The following is a 19,440-nucleotide window of genomic DNA, read 5'->3' as shown; positions in this document are numbered from 1 at the left end:
CATATTGTAAGCTTCCTTTCAAACTCGGTTACAAAGGTGTTTTCAAAACAGTGGTTTTCCGTGTACTTAAACTGTCTTATCAAACAAAATACTTTCAATCATTTTATAAACTGACATCAAGTCAAAAATTCTTTATTAAACTTTTCAGCGGTTTTACAAAACTTCTTTATGCTTTTATATTTTGCATGCCTCTATATGTATAGTTATATAAGAAATGTTTAAAAGGCTTAGGAAGGCTATCCACCCTATTTCCTTTTCGCGCCTTGAGATGTGGTCTGGTGGGATATTGGGTATTCGTCCAACAGTCGTTTAAATATCAGTTATATATCATGTATACATATATGGTCATAAATGTTCCATCAGTTAATTTAGTTCCGATACTCTTGGGTAGCAATGGTGTATAAACCTACTTGGTCACTCATCAATTACATTCTAGTAAACTATTATAGGAATAGTTTAGAGTAAACAAAACATTTTCCCTATTACAAAAAATTACATCAGAGTCAGTTCATTCATGAGTCCAGACTACATGTTATATGAAAGAACACTCTTACATGAATACTTATACATGAATACTTTTACATAGACACTATATGGCAGATTACTACTACATGTTATATAAAAGAATACTCTTACATGAATACTTATACATGAATACTTTTACATAGACACTATATGGCAGATTACTACTACATGTTATATAAAAGAATACTCTTACATGAATACTTATACATGAATACTTTTACATAGACACTATATGGCAGATTACTACTACATGTTATATAAAAGAATACTCTTACATGAATACTTATACATGAATACTTTTACATAGACATTATATGGCAAATTACTATTACATGTTATATGTCTAGATACGGTTATAACGTTCGCCTTTCTATCTTTACCTTGTGATTTAATCACATCATCGATGAGATAGATTGGGACTTTATCTCCTAGTACCACATGATACATTGAGGGACTAACCATTCCGACAACCACTGTTAGCTGCAGAGGTAAATGAACAATCTACGGATGTTCTAGGTTGATACCATCGTGGGTATACATAAGGGACTAACTATTCCTAAACCCGGCTGTTAGCAACAGAGGTAAATGAACAATCTACGGATGTTTTAAGTTGATACCATTTCAGGTATACTTAAGGGACAAACTAATAAGAGTTAAACAAGGAAAAACCGTCACATTTTCAAGAGATGCGTACTTTTAAAACAGTCAGGTCTAGGTAAAAGACTACTTTCAAAACATTCGGGTCTTGGTAGAAGACTACTTTTATACTAGTAGGAAATATGGGATTTTCTAGAGTATTCATACTTATACTAAATGTTTCATCAATCATTCACCAGTCTTTCATACCAACTAATCAAAGAAATGACATTAAATACTTATGAACTCACCAGCTTAAATGCTGATCTACTCTTTCAAAATAACTTGTATTCTCAGGTTACAAATAGACAGGTGTCGATGCAAGGTTTAGAGAAGACGGAGCAGTCAAGACTCGTCTTTTATTTTGATCAGTTATCATGCTATCTTGTACTATGAAAGAAAACACTTGTAACTAAAATTATACTATTAATGCAATGGATGATGTTGTTGCTTGTTTACTACTTTACATTTGTTGTGATGCATACATGACGTCCTCCGCCCCAGAACGTTTCCGCCGTTCGTGGTTTTGGGGTGTGACAACCAAAAACCGTTTCCTTTGAATTTCTCCAACGTACACAGCCAAATATCCTTTGGGAGCATCTCGCTGAAGGTGCTTGTTGTTGTTCAGTTTAATAAGTTGTTTCGCATTTGCAACTATTGAATGCAACCTGAAAACACCCATACTTCTAAAATAATATTTTTGATAGAATGAATTGATTGATTGATAGAGTGGGAATCAGATTGAAACTGTTGTGATGTGATGAAGCTAGGTTTCGGGTTTAACGTTTATATTTATAGCGTATATACTTGCAACTTGCAACTAACAACCCAAATGGATTTGGGAAATATTTTAGTGGGTTTACTTTTCTTCTTGAAGGGCCTACACATGTGATGCTTCACTTCACATGGCTTTGCTCAGTTTAGCACACTATACTAACAAGAAACTTTTTACAGGAACTTGGCCTACTTGTTTCTCTATGGTCATGATCATGAGGACTCAGGGATCAAACATTAATGTTTGAATCAACATCTTTTTCGGAATTACGATACACGATCATTGATGAAGTAATTCAGAAAAGTTTATTCAGTTTATGTTTTTTTAGCACGTTTATTTGAATTATTGAATAAGTAAAAGTCATGTAGGCTAGAGTACCGAGTCTTAAGCTTAGTGGAGTTTGTTGCTGGTTATTAGCACATTTTTAGTCTTTAAATAGTTTGGTTTTCTGTATCACCCATGTGCTCTGTTTTTTTTGGTTACTGTTGCATTGTCACTTTTAGTTACAGGCTTGTGAAAAGCCAACATTTGGTATCAGAGCGAATCTGGTGCATGCCAAAATATCAACCTCGTGAAGATATGGCTGGAAGCAACAGTGGCAATGGTGATAAAGACGGGCATGTGACACTTAACTATCCAATGTTATAAAAAACAAACTATGGAGCATGGGCAATCAAGATGCGGGTCTTTATGACGGCCCAAGGTGTTTGGGATGCTGTAGAACCCAGGACCGCCAATACTCTTGTCGAAGCAAAGAAAGATAACATGGCCTTGGCTGCAATCTATCAGGGAATACCTGAAGATTTGCTCATGAAATTGGCGGAGAAGAAGACGGCCAGAGAAGCGTGGGATGCTCTCAAAATCATGTTTGTTGGGGTAGATAGAGTGAAAGTTGCCAGGATCCAAACATTGAAGGCTGAGCTTGAAGCAATGTGCATGAAAGAGACGGAGAGTATTGATGACTACATAGGAAAAGTAGTCAACATAGTAAGCACTTTATGTACCCTGGGGGATAAGGTAGAAGAATCTCACATAGTGAAGAAACTACTAAGGGTTGTGTCACCAAAATTTCTTCAGATTGCATCAACACTTGAGCAGTTTGGAGATTTGGAAACAATGTCCGTTGAAGAGGTGATCAGAAGACTCAAGGCCTATGAAGAACGTATGAAGGGTGCAGGTGATAGTGATGATCGAAAGCTCCTACTAACTCACAAGGAATGGTCTGAAAGAAGCAAAAGGAAACAAGAGGGTGATCCAAAACAAAAATCAAGCCGGGGTGGATTCAGAGGTTCACGTGGTGGTCGTGGCAGGGGCAGAGGAAGAAACGGCGGCGGTCGAGGTGGTCGTGGCAGAAGTGGGTCATACCACCAGAAAGAGGGAGGTCAAATCGCTTCGGGCAGTCGTGATAAAAGTGAGATTCAATGTTACAACTGCCAGGAGTTTGGAGATTATGCTGCTGAGTGCAAAAATCAAAGGAAGGAATGAAGTCATGAAAGCAACTTAATCAAAGAACACCAAGATGATGAACCTGCACTTCTGCTTTCAATATATGAAGATAAAGGAAAAGTGTATTTAAATGAAGAGAATCTCAGCCCCCAGTTACGATCCCATGGTAATGTTGGGTTTTGAGCATTCTAACACTTCCTAAGTGTACATGCAACCCTAAATACCTTGGATCTATGTTTTCTCTATTATACATGCAAATAAGAACATCCAATGTATTATCCTAATCTAGCATACAAAAACTATGAATGTAACAAGATAGAATACATACCTCTTGATGTAGCTTGATGTCTTCAAGCTTTAAGAGCTTAGCCCCAATAGTGTGGAAGCCTCAAGTGGAATCACAAATCACCAAGACACCTTGGAATACTTTAGAGAATATGATTACTTGGTTCTCTCTAGTGAAATTGGCTAGCCCTTCTTTAGTGTATCCACACTAGTGCCAATTTCACCAACCAAAGACATCTTTATATAGTATGGAGGATTAGGGTTAAACCCTAATACCCATGACCTTTCATTTCCTAGGATCCATGGGTTAAACACTCCATGGACTATCCATGAAAGCTTAGCCCAACCTAAATGAACTTGGCCCATTCCATATATATAAGAGTCCATATTTAATTAGTTCCTGTTGATCACTTAATTAATTATAAATTAATTCTTGATCAATACTAATTAAATAATATGATTCCATATTAATATATTAGAACTTATAATATATTAATATTAATCATAAACATACTATTCTCAAAAGATTATCCATATAAATTGTGTCGGTGAAGTGCAACCCAAATGGACCATGCCGGGTTGGGTCAAGTACATACCAAATATAGTTATGGACTTAGACATTAATCCAACAGTCTCCCACTTGGATAAGTCTAAAACTATTATTGCGTATGACTTCAAACCTAACTGGCAATCGTAGCTCTTAAAGCTGCTGTCGAACTCTGATCTTGTCAACGAACTTGTCCATTAGATAAGGGATCATATATTCCTCCATTCTAGATATCATATGGACTGAGACATGGATTATAATCATTCTCTCTGTCCATTTGTTGTTTCCCGATTTCCGATTTATGACGACTGACTAATTGAACGAATCAAATCAGTCCTGGCCCGGCCGAGCACTTCCATTTGTCATCATCAAATCATCGAGGGGCCCACAGATATCGCTTTTATCCTGAAGGTAAAAGGAATGGATAAACTTCGACTCATATGGCTTGTTCTACTACTTGTTGAATCACACACAAAGGCACGTTTTATAGCACAGAGTTACCAAATGCGGTTTCGTGCAATCAATGTACTATCAACTCATAGTAACAACTCATATCTCTAGGTTTGAAGAATATAAGATATTATCGTCTCATGATCACTCGTGATAAAATCCATGAAGTGATTCCAATGAGCGCGGGTTGAATCCAATACTCAGAACTTATGAGCACTCATGATTGCTGTAGCCTTGTCCAACACCTTAGACCTCTACAACCCATCATGACAGTCTTAATTCATATCTACTTCCAACATATGACCGACTGTGGATGGTTTGAATAACTTAGTCATTCCGGAAGAATAACCCAGTTTATTCGGGAAGTCAAAACATGCAAAGTGAAACACAATAATAATAGAATCCAATATGGTATCAACCCTTTGAACATAAATAAAACACCTTTTATTTATCACCATATGATTACACATTATTCATTGTATACTGTTTCAGCTATCAACTTTATTCTTGAATTTAAAACAATAGTTGTCCCATGCTCCAAGCATGTACACTATGTTTTCTTAAACACTAGTTATGCCATACACCAAGTATGCATACTATGTTTGTCTATGATCTTTACTTTGTGAACTAGATCCATTGAACATAACTTCAATGATTTTCTTTTCACACTCCCAAATCCTTACCGCAAATGCAGGAATTCCAAATTCATGCCATTTACTGAAATCTGTTAGATTCTAAACTTATATGCATTGATCCTCTCGTAATGATTATGCACAAAGTCATAAAGACTTGGCAACAATCATTACAAAGTATTCCAAAGGAGATCAACTCCTTGGAAATATCCTTCTTGCATTAAGTTTCCTTAATCTTACACAGATTTGAAAATCCTAACTTTGAAACATTTCCAGATTCCATTTTGACTATCACTTCTGAACAAGAGTTGCCTCCTTACAGATTATGTCAATATGGTCCTTCCAGAATTATCACTATACTTCCAATTGTCCTTGAGTAACCAATCTTTGGTAAACCTTAGATTGTCCTCGACAATTGTTTAATCCTTTTAGTCATATCCAGTTCTAAACCTTTTCCCTTCTTAATGCCCCAGGCATTTGGAAAATTTTAGAACGGATGAATATAGCACATGTAATCGATCCTATATCCGAAGCATATGGGACACGATTCATGATGTCTTACATAAAGACTAAACCAGTCTTTTGCTATAATATTTCCATTTCAATTTGCCAAGTTCTCATAATTCAGATTATGAAAAGGGATGCCGTAATCATAATCGAATTTTAGAACGCAAATAATGGACCCATATACAGAATTTCCTTATGTTGAGCCATTCCAACATGAAATTCATATATATCCTTGACTAAATGATTAAAACCTCACGATCTAAGCTTATAGATTTGAGATGAAGCATAATTTCCTCTCCCTTAATTATAGCAAAACAACTTTTTCCCAATTGAAACTTTTGTTTTCTATAATTAACATTGCTAACTTGCAATACTTATCATAATTATCATGCTCCCACTAACATGATGATTATTAGCATAACACTTATGCTCCCACTAGCTTTGACATGTACTCAGAAATCAGCTGGACAGTCTGAAATTTAGATTCATACACCCTTTCCGTAGATAGCTCACCTGTGTGTCTAAGCAATTTCAAGAACCATGAAAAGGGATACCGTAATCATGGTCTCAATTGCTTAGGCATTTGCCATTTCTCACAAGTCCATGTTAGTGTGCCGGTTAACCACACGCGCTCCACTAACGACTTTTGAAAATGCAAATAACACAATTGATATCTTCGTAAAATCTACTTAGTGAAAGCGTTTCCTCACCATCATTTTCATGAATCGGAGAGAAACCTTATGACACTTAGATTTATATGGTGTATGAGTTCCTACCCATATGAATTTGTCAAACCATAATCACAAGACAAAGATAATGACAAATCCAAAACCATATGGATTGAACTCAATCTTAACTTCTTGCCACCTGGCAGCTCAAGGGCCTGCCATTGCTTCCAAGTTGTTATGCAACAAACTGAGAACTCTAAGAACTCATATGCAAAGCCAAATTTAACTGGAATGGGCACAGATATGTCAACACGATAGGTTATAAACCTCAAGTCGTGTGCTAGTGAAGAACTTCAGGTTTTATTCTTGATTATTTCTTGAGACTTTCAAGACCTTTAAGACTCCCACTGTCCTCTTGACATATAAGACTCCCTTGTCAAACATCCAAGAGATAGTGCGGATTCTAATCAAGAAAAACACTTTACCCAATTGGCCTAAGTTGGTCTTTGTTTTATCCAAAACATCACAACTTACCAATTTCAAATGTACAAGAGTAGAAAACTTTTACTCTTACATTTGACAAGTGTTTTAAACCTTCTTTAAGACATGTCACTCAAATGACAATCTTGGAGTATGACTCTAAGACTTGTATTGGAACGAAGTATGACTCATCTTCTTGATTTAACCATTTCAACAATTCAAGTTCCTCTTCTTAGTCATAAGAATGCACTAAGATTTCCTTAGAGAACTAATTTTGATATGGTTTCTTAATCATTAAGATGATCACAAAACTGATACTAAAGTACTCTCCCATCTTTTCAGATATGAGAAACTTTTATCCTTCTGCCTAATTTGATTCTTCTTATTCGCCCTGCCATACATTGGAACCTTTTCCAATGTCTCAGAGTTACACTTAAGCTTGTAAGTATAATCATATTTACTGAGCTTTAGTAAACTATGACGAATAGTCTTATCAATCTTTTGTGGTGGACTTAATCAGTGCACAAGAATGTGTACTCGATCCCTTAGTCCTTTACTTGACTCACACATCCATGTGGCCGAGTAATTAGTCTTAATTTTCCAAAACTTGAAAGTTCTCATTCATTATGCTATACAACTTGCATGATTCCAAGTTCCGGTCCAATTGAAACTTGGCTGATGAGAATCTTTCCTTATTTGGTAAATCTAGACATTAGCACAAATGAAAGAATCAATTTCATATTTCCACTCTTGCTTTTAATGGAATCATATAAGCAACAATTTTTCCTCAAAAGCCATTGTAAGGATATTTTAAAATAAATAAAATCAAAAAAAATTTTCTTTTATTTTAAAACTTTGCGGAAAAACTTATCCTTACAATCCATATGAAAACTTGTTGTTATCTATTCCTAAGGAATATCTCATAACTCCTAAGAAGTTGCTCAAGAATCCGATCTTCAAACTATGCGATAGAAATCCATCTAAGCCATCAGATTCAGCATATTCTTTCTTTAAGTTTCTTCACTTTTCTTTGATTCTTAAAACATCACCATGTGACCCAGTCACATCATGTATCAGGAATCTCAGAATAGAAACTTAACAGAGTTAGATAGTGGTCTTTACCTGAAGTAGAGTCAAACTTATTGACTTTAACATCCTTAGGTAAATTTGGCAGCTTCGCAACCAATGCCCCTTCCCTTGACAATATAAACATATGGACCCTTTGATAATGGTACACGAGACTATCACAGACTTAGCTTTTCTCTTTACCATTTGGTCAACCGAGTTGACTATGGCCGATCCCTTTCCATTGGGAAGAGAATGCTTTACTGGATATCCAATGTCATCATTGTCAATGTCCATAAAGTTTTAGGAAGTTGATCTTAGCAAATAGATAAGATCGTTAAGGGTCTTGTCATAGTCTGTTTCATAGGTGTCCTAAAGGAACTCACTATGTGACTTAGAAATTGATTGAACCACCAACTTTCTCAAGACTTTGACACCCAACTCTCCCGGCTTGTCAATATGTGACTACATCTCCAAGATGTGCTCACACCTAGACCTTGCCTTGCCAATAGGGCTTGAGTGACCTTAAACTTTTCAAGAACTTGTGGGTTGGGGAGAATAATTGGAGGAGGTGAAAGAAGTATGATTTCCAAAGGACATCATCTTCATTTAGGAAACCTTGTTTCACTAGATTTGGGAAGATCATAGGTGTCTATTACAGACATCTTTTGGGAGATATTCAAGATAGTTGATTTAAAGTCCTTAATATGACACCCAATATGAAATATTAAGGCTAGGACCCAACAAACTATTTTATAACTTAGAAGAGGTATGCCGTAATCCAAGCTATAAAATATTTGAAGGTAGGTGAATGACGATTCACCAATTTCCACCAAGATAAACGAAATGTATTATTAGGTTTTAATTGGTTTTGAAACTCCTAGATCTTTGAGATTCATTGAACTGTTCAAAGGCATGTTTCAATCTCGAGTGTGCCCTTCAGGTTTTGTGACTGGGATGCCGAGGATCACAAAACAAGGTGTGAAGTAACCATGCAAATCACTTGGTACCCTTAATAAATTACCCCTCAATCGATGTGCCGGTTAACCACACACGCTCCATCGATACTATGATAAATATTAAGTCACCCTTTACCTACCTTGTTAAGTCCAAGTTAGTGTGCCGGTTAACCACACACGCTCCACTAACGACTTAGACAAAGTGTAAAGTGTAATTTCATGGGTTAGCACCTTATTCACATTTTTCCTAAGTAACTAAGATTGGGTATTATTAAGAGTTTAGTTACTTAGTATTATCATTAATACTTTTAATGAGGGAGAATTATAGTCTTGTCAAACCCGTTCGGCTAACGACCCTCCACCGGTCAAGCAAGCGGTGGGTGAGAGTGGACACCCATTAAGTTGCCATTTTATAGGCAACAACCTTATACCCACCTTATAGACCGGCTTCGTGAATGAGGCGTACTAGCGGTAAGACTGACTTTACTCTTATACATATATATATTATTAACTTATAATATTATAAAGTATAAGGGTTGAATTTTAACTTTTAAAATTCTAAGGGCTAACTTGGAATTAAAGTATTCATAAGTGAAAACTTTACAAATTCCAAAACTTGAGGGCAAGTTTTGAAACTATTCAAAACTAATTAATTCCATAACTTATGTGTTTAAAGTAGTTTTAATCCAAAAACTCTTCAAGTTCCATAACTTGAGGACAAGTTATGGAAGACTTTAAACTAATAAAAGAATTAACTTTTCTTTATTTTGTAACTTATGGAATTAATTAAGGTTACACCTTTTTTTTTATTTTATTTTATTTTATTAAATGAAGAGACTCTTGGTCCTCCATAACTTGAGGACAAGTTATGGAGTCATAAAACCATTTAATTAGAACTAGACTCTTCATTTTTGTAACCTTTGCCAATTTTTATGAGTTTTATGATTCTTAAATGTGACTTTTCATATAACTTGAGGACAAGTTACAAAAACACATTTTAGAATCAATTCTTAGATTAATTTGGATTAAAACCAACTATCACATAATTTTATTCATTAATCTAAATTTACTCATAAAACAAGGTAACACAAAAAACTTTTGGTGATCCATAACTTATTCTTAAGTTATGGAATCCTTTAAAACATTAACACCAAATTTTGTAACTCCAAAAAAACTTTGAATCAATTTTTTTTTTTTTTAAAACCTTTTCATATCCATAACTTATGGAGGTTTCAAAAAATAAAACTCTTTAGATCAAACTTTTAAAACTAATAAAATAATCATATTATTTTATCTTTTATTAAATTTGACCTAATTCAACTCATAAAGCAAATTATTCAAATTTTACAAATAATTAGTTTTTCACAAGAACAAGTAATTATCTTAAAATTTGACGAACTTCATGTTTTTTTTCTTTTTTTTCAACTTTGAAAATAAAATATTTGCATCAATATAACAGAAAACAACCCGTGGCTCTGATACCACTGTTGGGTTTTGAGCATTCTAACACTTCCTAAGTGTACATGCAACCCTAAATACCTTGGATCTATGTTTTCTCTATTATACATGCAAATAAGAACATCCAATGTATTATCCTAATCTAGCATACAAAAACTATGAATGTAACAAGATAGAATACATACCTCTTGATGTAGCTTGATGTCTTCAAGCTTTAAGAGCTTAGCCCCAATAGTGTGGAAGCCTCAAGTGGAATCACAAATCACCAAGACACCTTGGAATACTTTAGAGAATATGATTACTTGGTTCTCTCTAGTGAAATTGGCTAGCCCTTCTTTAGTGTATCCACACTAGTGCCAATTTCACCAACCAAAGACATCTTTATATAGTATGGAGGATTAGGGTTAAACCCTAATACCCATGACCTTTCATTTCCTAGGATCCATGGGTTAAACACTCCATGGACTATCCATGAAAGCTTAGCCCAACCTAAATGAACTTGGCCCATTCCATATATATAAGAGTCCATATTTAATTAGTTCCTGTTGATCACTTAATTAATTATAAATTAATTCTTGATCAATACTAATTAAATAATATGATTCCATATTAATATATTAGAACTTATAATATATTAATATTAATCATAAACATACTATTCTCAAAAGATTATCCATATAAATTGTGTCGGTGAAGTGCAACCCAAATGGACCATGCCGGGTTGGGTCAAGTACATACCAAATATAGTTATGGACTTAGACATTAATCCAACAGGTAATTCCTTAAGTCAAACTCGAACTTGGTATTTAGACACAGGAGCTAGTAATCACATGACAGGTGATAAATCCAAGTTCATGAATTTGAACGAAACAATTCAAGGTTTTGTGAAATTCGGGAATGAGTCAAAAGTGAGAATCGAAGGAAAAGGTTCAGTTGTATTCAAGTGTAAAGATGGAGGTCAAAGAAGAATGAATGAAGTTTACTACATCCCTAATTTGTGTAGTAACATAATCAGCTTGGGTCAATTAGCAGAAGGTGGAGATGAGATAAAAATCAAGGATCCGTTTTTATGGGTGCATGATTCGATTGGAAAGCTGCTCATGAAGGTTCGAAGGTCATGCAATAGACTCTATAAGATAGATCTAGAAGAGCTCACACCCATCTGTCTAGTTGTTGAAAATGATGAGTCCATATGGTTGTGGCACAAGCGAATGGGTGATATCAACTTTAGAACAATGAAGCAAATGGTTGATAAAGGCCTAATTGGTGGTGTGCCTCAAATGAAAGTCCCCACACAGCCATGTGAAGGTTGCTTGATGGGAAAGCAGACCCAAAATCCATTTCCATCCCAGACAAGTTACAGAGCAAAGAAGAAACTAGAATTGCTCCATTGTGATCTATGTGTTGGATTAATGTCTAAGTCCATAACTATATTTGGTAAGACTTGACCCGACCCGGCATGGTCCATTTGGGTTGCATACCATCATGCACTTGAATGAGAGAAATAAGACACTTATGGTTATTAATATATTATAAGTTCTAGTATATTAATAATAAGAATAATAAGATTATTTAATTAGTATTGATCAAGAATTAATCTAGGATTAATTAAGTGATCAAAAGAAGACTAATTAAATATATGGGTTGATTGTGTAAATCATCCATACTTGTATAGTGGGCTAATGCTCCATGGATAATCAAGTTGGGCTAAAACCCATAGGATGGTCCATGGATGCTCCATGGTGTATTTGTACCCATGGATCCAAGGAAATGGAAAGTCATGACAATTAGGGTTTACCCCAATTGTAACACTATATAAAGATCTTATTCTTGACAAAATTGGCGACTAGTATTATTCTAGAGAGGGCTAGCCGATTTCAAGAAGTGTAGAATTCTCTCAAGCTATTCTAAGTGTTTTGATGATTGTGATTCCATTTGAGGTGTCACACTTGGGGCACTAGGCACTCAAGCTTCATGAAGACATTCTACACCAAAGAGGTATGTATTCTATCTTGCTATAGTCATTGTTTTGTATGCTAGATTAGGATAATACCTTGGAAGTTCTTATTTGCATGTATAATAGAGAAAACATAGATCCAAGGTATTTAGGGTTGCATGTACACTTAGGAGTGTTAGAATGCTCAAAACCCAACAGTGGTATCAGAGCCTAGGCTTGTTTTCTTGTTATACCTGCAATAGAAGCTGAAAAAACGAATCTGGTGCTGTCTGGCCATCAGACTCGGCGAGTCCATCAGGAGACTCGGCGAGTCCATGCCTAAAAAGTGATGAATTCGATCCAACTCGCCGAGTTGGTTCATGCACTCGACGAGTTGGACCCCCAGACATCATATTTTCGAGTTTTTTGGCTAGAAATGGACTAGGAACATTACCCTAAGTTGTTTTTGATCTTATAAACTTGTTTTTGATGTGGTAATGTTCATGCTAATCCATTTTCAAAGATAATTGTCAATAGATTCATGTTTTGTATTAGTTTAAGGTTTAGACTAATTACATGAAAAAGTTTGATTTGAATTATCTTGTTCTTATGAGTTGCTTAGATTAATAGAAATGTTGAGTGAAATAGTTGTTTTCAATCCATTTTAATCTAAGAGTTGAGTATAAAATGTGTTTGTGTAACTTGTCCTCAAGTTACATGAAGAGTTACATTAAAGACTCATAAAACTCATAATAGTTGGCAATGGTTACAAAATGAAGAGTCTTGTGTCATTGAATAACTTTTTATGACTCCATAACTTGTCCTGAAGTTATGGAAGTTCAAGAGTCACTTCATTAAAGAAAAATATGTAACCATAATTAAATCCATAAGTTATAAAATAAAGAAAAAGTTAGTTCTTTTATTAGTTTAAAGTCTTCCATAACTTGTCCTCAAGTTATGGAACTTGAAGAGTTTTTGGATTAAAACTACTTTAAACACATAAGTTATGGAATTAATTAGTTTTGAATAGTTTCAAAACTTGCCCTCAAGTTTTGGAATTTGAAAAGTTTTCAAGTATGAATACTTTAATTCCAAGTTAGCCCTTAGAATTTTAAAAGTTAAAATTCAACCCTTATACTTTATAATATTATAAGTTAATATATATATATATATATATATATATATATATATATATATATATATATATATATATATATATATATGTATGTATAAGAGTAAAGTCAGTCTTACCGCTAGTACGCCTCATTCACGAAGCCGGTCTATAAGGTGGGTATAAGGTTGTTGCCTATAAAATGGCAACTTAATGGGTGTCCACTCTCACCCACCGCTTGCTTGACTGGTGGAGGGTCGTTAGCCGAACGGGTTTGACAGGACTAGAATTCTCCCTTCATTAAAAGTATTAATGATAATACTAAGTAACTAAACTCTTAATAATACCCAATCTTAGTTACTTAGGAAAAATGTGAATAAGGTGCTAATCCATGAAATTACACTTTACACTTTGTCTAAGTCGTTAGTGGAGCGTGTGTGGTTAACCGGCACACTAACTTGGACTTAACAAGGTAGGTAAAGGGTGACTTAATATTTATCATAGTATCGATGGAGCGTGTGTGGTTAACCGGCACATCGATTGAGGGGTAATTTATTAAGGGTACTAAGTGATTTGCATGGTTACTTCACACCTTGTTTTGTGATCCTCGGCATCCCAGTCACAAAACCTGAAGGGCACACTCGAGATTGAAGCATGCCATTGAACAGTTCAATGAATCTCAAAGATCTAGGAGTTTCAAAATCAATTAAAACCTAATGATACATTTCGTTTATCTTGGTGGAAATTGGTGAATCGTCATTCACCTACCTTCAAATATTTTATAGCTTGGATTACGGCATACCTCTTCTAAGTTATAAAATAGTTTGTTGGGTCCTAGCCTTAATATTTCATATTGGGTGTCATATTAAGGACTTAAAATCAACTATCTTGAATATCTCCCAAAAGATGTCTGGTTTAGACACCTATGATCTTCCCAAATCTCTTGAAACAAGGTTTCCTAATGAGGATGATGTCCCATGGATATCATACTTCTTTCTCCTCCTCCAATCATTCTCCCTAACCCACAAGTTCTTGAAAAGTTTAAAGGTCACTCAAGCCCTATTGGCAAGGCAAGGTCTAGGTGTGAACACATCTTGGAGATGTACTCACATATTGACAAGCCGGGAGAGTTGGGTGTCAAAGTCTTGAGAAAGTTGGTGGTTCAATCACTTTCTAAGTCATATAGTGAGTTCCTTTGGGACACCTATGAAACAGACTATGAAAAGCCCCTTAATGATCTTATCTATTTGTTAAGATCAACTTCCTTAAAACTTTATGGACATTGACAATGATGACATTCGATATCTAGTAAAGCTCTCTCTTCCCAGTGGAAAGGGATCGAACATAGTCAACTCGGTTGACCAAATGGTAAAGAGAAGAGCTAAGTCTGTGATAGTTTCGTGTACCATTATCAAAGGGTCCATCTGTTTATATTGCCAAAGGAAGGGGCATTGGTTGCGAAGCTGCCAAATTTACCTAAGGATGTTTGACTCTACTTCAGGTAAAGTCCACTATCTAACTCTGTTAAGTTTCTATTCTGAGATTCTTGATACATGATGTGACTGGGTCACATGGTGATGTTTTAAGAATCAAAGAAAAGTGAAGAAACTTAAAGAAAGAATATGCTGAATCTGATGGCGTAGATGGATTTCTATCGCATAGTTTGAAGATCGGATTCTTGAGCTACTTTTTAGGAGTTATGAGATATTGCTTAGGAATAGGTAACAACAAGTTTTCATATGGATTGTAAAGATAAGTTTTCCGCAAAGTTTAAAATAAAAGAAAAATTTTTGATTTTATTTATTTTAAAATATCCTTACAATGGCATTTGAGGAAAAATTGTTGCTTATATGATTCCATTAAGAGCAAGAGTGGAAATATGAAATTGATTCTTTCATTTGTGGTAATGTCTAGATTTACCAAATAAGGAAAGATTCTCATCACCCAAGTTTCAATTGGACCGGAACTTGGAATCATGCAAGTTGTATAGCATGATGAATGAGAACTTTCAAGTTTTGGAAAAATTAAGACTAATTACTTGTTCACATGGATGTGTGAGTCAAGTAATGGACTAAGGGATCGAGTACATAGTCTTGTGCACTGATTTAGTCCACCACAAAAGTTTGATAAGACTATTCGTCATGATTTACTTAAGTTCAGTAAATATGATTATACTTACAAGCTTAAGTGTAACTCTGAGACATTGGAAAAGGTTTCAATGTATGGCAGAGCGAATAAGAAGAATCAAATTAGGCAGAAGGATAAAAGTTTCTCAAATCTGAAAAGATGGGAGAGTACTTTAGTATCCGTTTTGTGATCATCTTAATGATTAAGAAACCATAGCACAATTAGTTCTCTAAGAAAATCTTGGTGCATTCTTATGACTAAGAAGAGGAACTTGAATTGTTGAAGTGGTTAAATCAAGAAGATGAGTCATACTTCGTTCCAATACAAGTCTTAGAGTCATACTCCAAGATTGTAACTTGAGTGACATGTCTTAAAAGAAGGTTTAAAACACTTGTCAAGTGTAAGAGTAAAAGTTTTCTACTCTTGTACATTTGAAATTGGTAAGTTGTGATGTTTTGGATAAAACAAAGACCAACTTAGGCCAATTGTGTGAAGTGTTTGTCTTGATTAGAATCCACACTGTCTCTTGGATGTTTGACAAGGGAGTCTTATAGGTCAAGAGGACAGTGGGAGTCTTAAAGGTCTTGAAAGTCTCAAGAACTAATCAAGAATAAAACCTGAAGTTCTTCACTAGCACATGACTTGAGGTGTATAACCTATCATGTTGACATATTCTATGCCCATTCCAGTTAAAGTTGACTTTGCATATGAGTTCTTAGAGTTCTCAATGTGTTGCACAACAACTTGGAAGCAATGGCAGGCTCTTGAGCTGCCAGGTGGCAAGAAGTTAAGATTGAGTTCGGTCCATATGAGTTTGGATTTGTCATTATCTTTGTCTTGTGATTATGGTTTTGACAATTCACATGGATAAGAACACATACACCATTAAATCTAAGTGTCATAAGGTTTCTCTCCGATTCATGAAAAAGATGGTGAGGAAACACTTTCACTAAGTAGATTTTAGCTAGATAGCAATTGTGATATTTGCATTCTCAAAGTCGTTAGTGGAGCGCGTGTGGTTAACCGGCACACTAACATGGACTTGTGAGAAGTGGCAAAAAGGTCTAAACATTATGATTACGGCATCCCTCTTCATAATTGTTTAGATACACAAGTGTGCTATCTAAGGGAAGGTGTATGATTTTGATAAAGTCTTATCAAAACAGTCTAGTATCAGAAATCTGAACTTTGGTAAGAAAGTCAGCTGATTTCTGAGTACATATCAAAGCTAGTGGGAGCATAAGTACTGTTATGCTAATAATCATCATGATAGTGGGAGCATGATAATTATGTTAAGTATTGCAAGCTAGCAATGTTAATTATAGAAAACAAAAGTTTCAATTGGGAAAAAGTTGTTTTGCTATAATTAAGGGAGAGGAAATTATACTTCATCTCAAATCTATAAGCTTAGATCGTGAGGTTTTAATCATTTAGTCAAGGATATATATGAATTTCATGTTGGAATGGCTCAACATAAGGAAATTCTGTATATGGGTCCATTATTTGCGTTCTAAATTTCGATTATGATTACGGCATCCCTTTTCATAATGTGAATTTTGAGAACTTGGCAAATTGAAATGGACATATTATAGCAAAAGACTGGTTTAGTCTTTATGTGAGACATCATGAATCGTGTCCCATATGCTTCGGATATAGGATCGATTACATGTGCTATATTCATCCTTTCTAAAATTTTCCAAATGCCTAGGGCATTAAGAAGGGAAAAAGGTTTAGAACTGGATATAACTAAAAGGATTAAACAATTGTCGAGGACAATCTAAGGTTTACCAAAGATTGGTTGCTCAAGGACAGTTGGAAGTATAGTGATAATTCTGGAAGGACCATATTGACATAATCTGTAAGGAGGCAACTCTTGTTCAGAAGTTATAAGTCAGAATGGAATCTGGAAATGTTTCAAAGTTAGAATTTTCAATATGTGTAAGATTAAGGAAACTTAATGCAAGAAGGATGTTTCCAAGGAGTTGATCTCCTTTGGAATTCTCTGTAATGATTGTTGCCAAGTCTTTGTGAGTTTGTGCATAATCGTTACAAGAGGATCAATGCATATAAGTTTAGAATCTAACAGATTTCAGTAAATGGCATGAATTTGGAATTCTTGCATTTGCAGTAAGGATTTGGGAGTGTGAAAAGAGAATCATTGAAGCTATGTTCAATGGATCTAGTTCACAAAGTAAAGATCATAGACAAACATAGTATGCATACTTGGTGTGTGGCATGACTAGTGTTTAGAAAACATAGTGTACATGCTTGGAGCATGGGACAACTATTGTTTTAAAATTCAAGATTAAAGTTGATAGCTGAAACAGTATACAATGAATAATGTGTAATCATATGGTGATAAATAAAAGGTGTTTTATTTATATTCATAAGTTCTGAGACCATATTGGATTCTATTATTATTGTGTTTCACTTTGCATGTTTTGACTTCCCGAATAAACTGGGTTATTCTTCTGGAATGACTAAGTTATTCAAACCATCCACAGTCGGTCATATGTTGGAAGTAGATATGAATTAAGACTGTCATGGGTTGGCTTGTAGAGGTCTAAGGTGTTGGACAAGGCTACAACACTCATGAGTACTCATAAGTTCTGAGTATTGGATTCAACCCGCGCTCATTGGAATCACTTCATGGATTTTATCACGAGTGATCATGAGATGATAATATCTTATATTCTTCAAGCCTAGAGATATGAGTTGTTACTATGAGTTGATAGTACATTGATAGCACGAAAATGCATTTGGTAACTCGGTGCTATAAAACGTGCCTTTGTGTATGATTCAACAAGTAGTAGAACAAGCCATATGAGTCGCAGTTTATCCATTCCTTTTACCTTCGGGATAAAAGCGATAGCTGTGGGCCCCTCGATGATTTGATGATGACAAATGGAAATGCTCGGCCGGGCCAGGACTGATTTGATTTGTTAAAATAGTCAGTCGTCATAAATCGGAAATCGGGAAACAAAAAATGGACAGAGAGAATGATTATAATCCATGTCTCAGTCCATATGATATCTAGAATGGAGGAATATATGATCCCTTATCTAATGGACAAGTCACTGACAAAGATCAGAGTTCATCTACAAGGTCAGAGTTCGACAGAAGCTTTTGAGAGCTACGATTGCCGGTTGGTTCCTGAAGTCATACGCAATAATAGTTTTAGACTTATCCAAGTGGGAGACTGTTGGATTAATGTCTAAGTCCATAACTATATTTGGTAAGACTTGACCCGACCCGGCATGGTCCATTTGGGTTGCATACCATCATGCACTTGAATGAGAGAAATAAGACACTTATGGTTATTAATATATTATAAGTTCTAGTATATTAATAATAAGAATAATAAGATTATTTAATTAGTATTGATCAAGAATTAATCTAGGATTAATTAAGTGATCAAAAGAAGACTAATTAAATATATGGGTTGATTGTGTAAATCATCCATACTTGTATAGTGGGCTAATGCTCCATGGATAATCAAGTTGGGCTAAAACCCATAGGATGGTCCATGGATGCTCCATGGTGTATTTGTACCCATGGATCCAAGGAAATGGAAAGTCATGACAATTAGGGTTTACCCCAATTGTAACACTATATAAAGATCTTATTCTTGACAAAATTGGCGACTAGTATTATTCTAGAGAGGGCTAGCCGATTTCAAGAAGTGTAGAATTCTCTCAAGCTATTCTAAGTGTTTTGATGATTGTGATTCCATTTGAGGTGTCACACTTGGGGCACTAGGCACTCAAGCTTCATGAAGACATTCTACACCAAAGAGGTATGTATTCTATCTTGCTATAGTCATTGTTTTGTAT

General features: G+C 35.1%; 1 protein-coding gene across 1 annotated transcript; it reads left to right on the top strand.

The window, feature by feature from the left end:
- The first annotated feature begins 2,614 nt into the window (after positions 1–2,614).
- LOC111913672 (uncharacterized) lies at positions 2,615–3,421 on the top strand. The gene has a single exon (XM_023909393.2). The coding sequence runs from the start codon at positions 2,615–2,617 to the stop codon at positions 3,419–3,421; it is 807 nt and encodes a 268-aa protein (XP_023765161.1).
- Positions 3,422–19,440: the final 16,019 nt, after the last annotated feature.

Source organism: Lactuca sativa, chromosome 3, assembly GCF_002870075.4.
Source record: "Lactuca sativa cultivar Salinas chromosome 3, Lsat_Salinas_v11, whole genome shotgun sequence".
NCBI lineage: Eukaryota > Viridiplantae > Streptophyta > Magnoliopsida > Asterales > Asteraceae > Lactuca > Lactuca sativa.
This window is presented reverse-complemented; position numbering and strand designations above follow the sequence as displayed.

Bases quoted from the DNA above. Each gene is read 5' to 3' on its own strand.
- LOC111913672 (XM_023909393.2), top strand. From the start codon at position 2,615: ATGCGGGTCTTTATGACGGCCCAAGGTGTTTGGGATGCTGTAGAACCC.